The sequence below is a fragment of the Limulus polyphemus genome, unplaced genomic scaffold (assembly GCF_000517525.1).
Source record: "Limulus polyphemus unplaced genomic scaffold, Limulus_polyphemus-2.1.2 Scaffold225, whole genome shotgun sequence".
In the NCBI taxonomy this organism is placed as follows: domain Eukaryota; kingdom Metazoa; phylum Arthropoda; class Merostomata; order Xiphosura; family Limulidae; genus Limulus; species Limulus polyphemus.
The window spans coordinates 712,649-721,527 of record NW_013665835.1 but is presented as its reverse complement, the minus strand read 5'-3'; the positions used below and the strand labels follow the sequence as shown (position 1 = coordinate 721,527).

At 31.8% G+C, this 8,879-nt stretch overlaps 1 protein-coding gene across 1 annotated transcript in view; it reads left to right on the top strand.

Annotated features, from left to right (window-relative positions):
• The window catches only part of LOC106478566 (anoctamin-4-like), a 140,578-nt gene that overhangs the window by 85,730 nt on the left and 45,969 nt on the right, over positions 1-8,879 (top strand). The window contains exons 10-12 of the mRNA XM_022382181.1: positions 1,231-1,336; positions 3,176-3,236; positions 5,097-5,179. Of these exons, the coding sequence (XP_022237889.1) occupies positions 1,231-1,336; positions 3,176-3,236; positions 5,097-5,179 (250 nt within the window). The remainder of the gene's footprint in view (positions 1-1,230; positions 1,337-3,175; positions 3,237-5,096; positions 5,180-8,879) is intronic.

The following is an 8,879-nucleotide window of genomic DNA, read 5'->3' as shown; positions in this document are numbered from 1 at the left end:
TTTCAGCCGTGGGAGCGTTATAATGTGACGGTCAATCCCACTATTACGTTGGTAAAAGAGTAGCCCAAGGAGTTGGCGGTGGGTGGTGATAACTAGCTGCCTTCCCTCTAGTCTTACACTGCTAAATTAGGGACGGCTAGCGCAGATAGCCCTCGTGTAGCTTTGCGCGAAATTCAAAAACAAACAAACTTTACGCTAATATGTTGTGCCTTGGAAGAATCAAATGTGAAACTCATTTGTGCGTGTTTTTTATTCAACAACTGTTCATTTTTGCTGTGAATTCAAACTAACCTGTATAAAATTTAGATTTTAAATATAAAAAATATTTTTCACTTTGTGGATCAATATTACACCAAATTTAATCCTTTAGTGCTTTTATACAAGCCCGACTATTTCCTTCAAGTCTTCAACAGTAAGGAAAAACGTAACATAGAACGCGTAAGAAGCGTTATCAGTTTTAACAAATAAGAAGTAATAATTATAACAACTGCCATAAAGAGGCGTTATGTGTATAAATCTTGTATTCATTGTATATTTGTGTTTCTGAACTGATTCATTGAACTCATGAATTTAAATACAATTTATAAGCAAAAAATAGATAACTTCTTACTTATATACAGAGAAATTATGAAAATATAGGTCTCCCGAATTATTGAGCCAGACTGTACTTTGTTATTGTTAGAAATATTTCTTAGTTTACAAAGCATTATTCTTTTATAGAATAATTTTATTCTGCATATTGCATGTTTTGGAAATAAATCTTACCTATTCAATGATTTATAATCCTATATCCTTCTAAGAAGAAATGAAGATTTTTACAGAAGTTTATTTTTGTTAGTGGTAAACGTGGTAACTGGTTGCATTCCCTCTTTACTAAATTTTCATTGCTTCTAGTAAATGACAATTCTTAGTTTTACTTTTATTGAGGTCATTAAATATGAATGATAATAATCTCTTCTATTAAGATTTAACGTTACTATGATTCTTTGAAAGTGGTTTTTTTTGCTAACGTTACTATGATTCTTTGAAAGTGGCTGTTTTTGCAAATGTTTCTTATTGCTTTCAAACAAAAAGAACAAGAATTAAAATGACCTGATTTTTGTAATATATATATTTGCATGATTATATGTTCAAATAACTTCAAAGTAATCGTGTGTGTATTTAGAGACCACTTTGCTACTAACATATTTTTAATTGTATTTTTTTCCCTTCTCCTGATTGGTGGTTTAGTAAAGAGATTTGTGACGACACAGTCGGTGGTAATCTTATTATGTGTCCACTTTGTAATCAACAATGTGGATTCTGGCGCTTGAAAGATTCGTGTGTCTTCAGTATGGTAAGTATAGTTGATTGTATTATATATTTTGCTACGTTAAAAAAGGGTTAATCTAAATGGTTTATTCTTTTATAAAAATGTAATAGTATTCAAATTAGATTGGCAGTGAGGATGTCCAAACAGCTTCCTCACCACTCAATTAGCATCCCCTCAAAATGTTTTTGACTAATCGGAAATCAGAAAAACGTAGGATTAGACATAATTTTGAATGTTTTAACAACTATTATAATGTGAAGGCTTTTTCTGGTGAAGTGTGAGTATAATCAGTTACATTTGTCATAAAACAATAGTATTAAGCTTATTGTAATTTAAACACTATAGTTTTTAATTCAGTCCCTTAGGTTTTTCCAAGAATAAGAGTGTATAAGAATATTTCAATCACGCTTTTTTTCTGCTATATCCATTACCGACGACGCATTTCGCTTATTACCAAAGTTCATCGGCAGGCCGGAACTCTGTATGTAGAGTGACCTGACGCCCCGGTTTTGCTAGAACAGTCTCGTCTTGGGTAGTTTGTCTCATTGTTCCGAGAACTTTTCTCGGGACGCACAAAATGTCCCGATTTTATGATAAAAACATCAAACTGTCATTTACATCGAATCACGAATGTAATAGGCCTTCTTGACTTGCTCATTGTTGTAATACATACTCTCCTGCCGCAAAACTCTCTCGAAAGTTCCGCCTGTGTATGATGAGAAACCAGGTCTGCGCAGATCTGAATGTAAAGACAGTTAAGGCAGTGCTCATGGTCAAAACCCACTTTACACAGTCATATACTGAATTTTATAATTATTAAAAAAAGAACCTCTATGTTCCATTCATAGATACAAATATATATGTCTAAAACCTAAAAGTAATATGTTTGAAAATATTATAAATTCAGATATGAAGGAGCCAGTCTTATGATGAATTGGATAAAGTGAATAAGTAAAGATTTCTTATAATCTGATAATTTGATTTGTATAATTTGATTATTTTTGCACGTTTGTTTTGTGTCTATCACCAAAAAAAAAGGAGTTTAAGTTATTTCAAAAACAATGCTAATGTTAATATATTTGGAAATGTTGTGGAAATGTTCAATAAATTTAAATCGAATTAAATAAAAGTTAAATTATTTCAAATTTATAATAACAATTTTGAAATCAGGAGCAAGGGCTGGGCTGTCCCGGTCTTATGCTTTGGAAATCTGATCACCTTAACGATATATGGATATATATATAAGCCATTTTTTCAAACACCAGTTCTTATGGTGTGAATGTGTAGCGGACATAGTGTGATTGAAATACTACTTTACTCTATTTTTCTCGGAAAAGCTTTAATCGACTGAATAAATAATGTAGTGTTTGAAATACGGTAAGCCTAATACTATTTTCTTATTATATTACAAATGAATGGCTTAGTTTAATAATGGTTCCGCAGTTGACATTTTCTAAAGAAAAATTACGTTACTCGTACAGCATAATTAGCACATTTCTTTGTAATACATTCTTTTCTCCCATGTTACACCCCGTGTCTAAAGCGTCACTTTTCTAATTCATAAAACACTATTTTTAATAAATATACTTGCTACATATATCAGGTTGTGCATCTCTTCGATAATCATAAAACACTGTTTTTAATAGTAACACTTGCTACATTTATCAGGTTGTGCATCTCTTCGATAATCATAAAACACTGTTTTTAATAGTAACACTTGCTACATTTATCAGGTTGTGCACCTCTTCGATAATTGTAAAACACTATTTTTAATAGTAACACTTGCTACATATATCAGGATGTACACATCTTCGATAATCGTAAAACACTGTTTTTAAAAGTAACACTTGCTACATTTATCAGGTTGTGCACCTCTTCGATAATCCGGCTACTGTGGGTTTTGCTGTGTTCATGTCTTTATGGGGTGAGTCCTTCTTTGCCTTTTATATTGAAAATACTATTTCCTTTTTCATCCTTGTAAGATAACGTTATTTTAATTGTGATATTTCAATACTAGAATTAAATGTAGCATCTAAGACTGATCTAGAAAGTGTTTATAAGCAGTATGTATTTGTATTACATCAATATCAGTTTGAATAATGTGCTTTAACATGGTCGAGAATGGCAAAAATGGCTCAAAACCCGAAACCCATCGTAGTGTCAAGTTCTCGATACTAGAACTTTGGATAAGGTTATGCTTCCTAAGTCATACGATTTTATAAAGTATGTTGAACCGAAACTTTTTAAAGTAACAAAGAAAATAGGAAATGCGATTGACCTTTTATTTTTGTCAATATTTTCTGATTCATACTCTGAGGGTCGCGGGTTCAAATCCAAATAAAATAATTTGGAGATATTTACGTTTAAAGAGTTTTTTTATACAGATATTTAAACACACCGATTGATTTTATAAGTTTTTCTATCAATTATACAGTCCTGTGAGTTCTTTTAAAGGAATCGTTGATCTTATAAATGTATTTAAAGAACACTGTGACAGAACTGCTGGAAGTCCGTCACGCTTTGTTGAACAGAATATATTTATGACGTGTTCTAACCACATCTGTATTTATATCACTATTGGTCAAAGTAGTAGTAGAACATGTAAAATTTCAAGATATGTTAATATGACTCCCATTATAAATAATTCAAACTCTCTAAAACATCCACTCGTGCATGTAAACCAGCTGAGATTTGAACAACGTGTCGTTTGGGTGTGTTTTCTCTTTGTGGGAAGTATTTTCAGCTGTGTTTTTGCTTTGTTCCATGCACCGTTCAATGCCTCGTATATTTAGTTTCCCTTTGATATCTCCACACTTTAATTTTAGCGTGAAAATCGAATTCATTATCAGTATCACATTCAAATGAAGATATTCAGCAGAAAAAGTTAAATGAAACAAAGCACAACTTAAAATGATTTTATAACCCCCTTTTTCTGCATTGATCTTTTGATTATTTATAATTTTGAAAATATTCAGCATTCTGAACTAACTGATACAAACTGATTTTGACAGGTTTTTGCTTTAAGGATATTTTATATATATGCTTATATATACTTATTCACTTGTTGTTGTTTTGTTTTTTTGTTTTGTTTTGCTCTGATTTTTCTTTTTCTAAACGCTTTAAGCCTTGGTATTTATTCGGTAACATGAATGAAATCAAGTTAAATTTGAATGTTAGTAGTGAAATCACTGCTGCAAACGCTACAGACTACTGTCTCCAATTCATACGACAAGTTTTCTCTAATCAAACATGTTCTCTGAAAGATCCACATGATTATCTACGAGACTGAGCTGACACTAACGGCATTTTCAAATTAACATTTGACAGAACTTAAAAGCTTATTTTGATATATTATTTTCCTATCCCTGTTTAGCTACAATCTTAAATTTTTTTTCTACAGATATTCAAAACGAAATTATGAGTGCAAGAAATTATATACTAAGTCATTTCAGACTTGAACTCTTAAGTCAGTATGCTTCTTAGCGAGGGAAGGGTGAAAAAATCAGCTTCCAAGCATTTCTTTTGAGTATATATTTTGAGTAAATCAGTATGCTGATACTTCCAAAAAAAATAGTTGTATTTGTTTGAAGTTTGTTTTGTTTCTAGCTCTGTAGTCAATTTTGTCACTAGTTCACGACGGTAAAACTGTCTAAATTTCTGGAATTCAACAAAAACAGTATACATCTAATAAAACACTTTTTTGATACACTGAAATTAAAAACGTATTTTGCTGAAAGACAATTTTGGCGTTTCAATAACTTTATAGATATTCGTGTTTTCTCAGCTACCATGTTTATGGAACTATGGAAAAGAAAACAAGCACGCACTGCTTGGGAATGGAATCTTTCTAGCGCAGAACACAGTCTAGTAAGTGGTTCTTATGATTATTATAAAATATAAAGGTTCCTTAACGATCACTCCTTTCGGCCGCTCAAAATTCCTACATAGAATGGAATAGTTGTTTTCAAATTAATTTTCAATAGGCAAATAATTATTTACTTTTCTATATATCAGTCTAGGTAATGGTTAAAGTAACTGGTAAAATAAGTTACTTAATTAAAATTAATTTAATAGGAAAATTATTCCCATTGTTTTTCTACAGAAAAGAACATTAACAGTGTGCTCTTGTAATTTATAATCTATCTAAGAGTTATAAATATCATTATGTTACTTTAGCGATGTTATTTTAAAATGTATAAATTACGGGATGGTTTTTCCTTTCTGTCTCTTCTTTATGCAAAAATATGACACAGTATTGCCTAAACAAACAAGATGAATGGCACAAATGCTTAGCCTGACAAATATGATTGGTCACGCTGTTGGGAACGTTATTAACGTGCAGCTACACTAATGCACGTTTTCACGCTCTTGCGAAATTTCAACTCTTGAATTAGAATTTTACACTCTGAAATTATTATGAGGGACAATTAATTGGTTAACTAAAAGGAATGCTAATCTATATATTAGCCTAAAAGTAACGATTATTACAGATCTTGTGTTTGTTTATCTCGTAATAAAGTACAGGGTTGAGTGCATTATATTAAAATAATTTTGAAAGAGACCTGCAAAAAAATCGTACCCCAATCGTGGTAAGCAAAGTAGCGCGTGTTGTGACATGTGAGATTCCACGAACACAAATGTCAGTGACGAAAGCAAGGTATGAATTCATCAAGATAAGGTTTCCGGACATACCTCCAGTTCAACTGTCGTATACCTCAAGCAGCTAGAAAATAAAACGGGAATTGATAGTATTTTATACGATGACATACCAGACAAATCTCTGGAAGCACCTGGAATCGGACTGTTGAAACTTGCATTAGGAAACAGTCACCCTCGTAAAATAGATGGAATATGAGAGCTAGCAGGGAAGAATAATATGTTTTGGACATTACAGCGTTACGAAGAATCCTTTGCAATAGAAACGACACTGCAGAATTATTGCTTACGATACACGGTCGTCAGTCAGAGTATGACTGGACTTGGCGACGTGAACTGTAACGACTTAGTGAGTCTCTAAAATTGTTTTAATATAACATATGCAACTTTTGTATTCGCATTCGCTGAAGGCAGGTCCAATAAAAAAATTATTTGCATTGTATATGATCCGATATAAAAGATAAACAATAACATTTATTATTACCCAGCCAATGTAATTTTCCTTTAGCTTTATATGCTTTTTAACTGCCTTTACCTCAGTCAATATTTTTCTTTGGGTTTCTGTGATATAGGAACAATTTGAGATTGTTTTAAAAATAAGATAGAGTTAATAGTTAGAAGAATGAGTCGCCTTACTGAATAATTCCTAGCATTTGCCAAATAAAAAGTTTTGTTTTCTTTCTGCATGACAGCGGTGATCTCTTGCTTAACAATATGATGTTCTCTAGCCGCACGAGAACTGAGTTCCTTAATGCATGACACTGGTGTCCTGTTGCTGTTGCTACACGACGATGTCAGTTTACAGTTTCTGAGGCTTCTTAATGTGAATGTAACTTTAGAAACTTCCACACATTTCAAATTTCACTGAATTGTCTTTTATTTAAATACAAATGTAACTGAACTGTTATGTTGAAACTATGGGTTAGAGCCTGCTAGAGATAATTCTGAAATGACGATTCCATTAAGAATTTCAGTGAAAAAAAAATATAACAGCTCCACTGAAAGATTCCTTCACGATGACATATATTAAGCAGAGCAATTAAACTCTCTTTCAATTCAGAATCCGTATTGGTCGTAAGCTCTCTCTTATCTAGGCGGTTCCTACAACTCATCAATAGATACTCTTATATAAAAAATATTCTATTTCTAGGTTTGTAAACTGCTATTAGATCAGTTTGTGAATAGTCTTTTCGAAAAAAACCTATACAACGGATTTCTCACAGTTTAGTATTTAATTTTTCGGATTATGTTTTAAATAAAATAAAATAAAAAGTATCGGCTCATGGTTTAAAATTTGCGACTCCTCTTCTAAAGCTCAAGTTTGAGAATTATCTGTTATCTTTTGAAGAATTACCACAACATATTTCAAAACAAAAAATATGGAATGAAAATAATAAATCATTTAATAGTATTATAATTCAAATAAGTGGAATAACTCAATCATTGTTAAACAACTGTAACTTTAAGTATACATCATATTAACATTATCTTTATAAAAAAGAATTGTTAGTAATAACGAAGACTTTTTAGCAATAAAGAAGAATTGTTAGCAATAACGAAGAACTGTTAACACTAACGAAGAATTGTTAGCAATAAAGAGGAATTATTAGCAATAACGAAGAACTGTTAGCAGTAAAGAAGCAGAGAAAAAAATAGAAAATAGTTCATAAAATAAAAAAATCCTACATAGATTAGAAATACAAAATTGCAGAATAATTTATTATAATTAGAAAAAGATAATCTAATTACACAAGTAGTGAGCTTTTAAAGATAAAGCCGTCAGGTAGTCATCCAGGTATATGGAATTCCTAAAACACATCAAGAAGATTTTCCTGTTAATATTGGTGAACTAGTAGAGTACCCCGCGTTGCTGATATGAAAATGACTTTAAATGATTTATTTCTTTAATTACATGCTAATTTATTGATCTATTGTAAAGCTTCTTTGTACACAATATTTTTGTCTTGCTCTCAGTAGCAAGGAAAAAGAGATTATGAGCAGAGAAGCAAATGAAGTTTTTAAATCGTTTTAACACATAATTAATCATGGATAGAATGATTAGGAGAAGTCCTCATACAGAGAAAAAACGTAAATAATAGTCCTCTTGATCATACATTGCCTGAAAAAATCCGGCCTTTTCATTTTAAGACCATTGGTCTTTGTGTTTGCCAAAAAATGTTATATTGGTCCCTTTGGCCTTGATTTGTTGCCTTACAACGGCCTCTGAGGGCACGGACACATAGCCCATGCTACTTCACGTACAAAGTTGTATCTGTACCCCGAGTTTGGAGATTCTAGTTTTAAAGTTGTGACCGGACGTAAGGAACAGACCCACAGAGAGAGAGAGATATTAAGAAGTTTCTGAATTAAACCATTTGCTTTTATATCACCAGTTGTTAAAACTAGAGAAAATAAAAATATACCACAGATTAACATATATATTATGCGTTCAACATAATCAGCATTGTTGGCCTAACAACAATATCATGATAGTTTTGTTGCTAAGCGACGATGTATAGTGTTGTATATTACCAAAATGAGCGTGACAGGACAGTAACCGAATTAAAAGCCAAAAATTAGTTTTTGTTAGAAACCTGGTGGAAATTTTACTCCCTCGTGTTACTTCTGTTGACCGTAGGAGTCACCATGTCAAGTTTGGTGGTGATTGGTCAAATAGTGTGCAAGGAGTAGGCGGACAGACAAACATACAATTTCGCTTTTATATATATATATATACTGGCGAAAGCACCCGGCTTCACTCGAGTTATTGGGTTGATATATTCAAGATGACTATATCAGTGTGTGTATTATGAACCAGAAAAACAGTCAAAAATGTTTTAAACATTTAAATTTGAGAAACATAAAAAAGTCGCAAAGGTACAATGATAATAGAATTATTATGGATAATTAT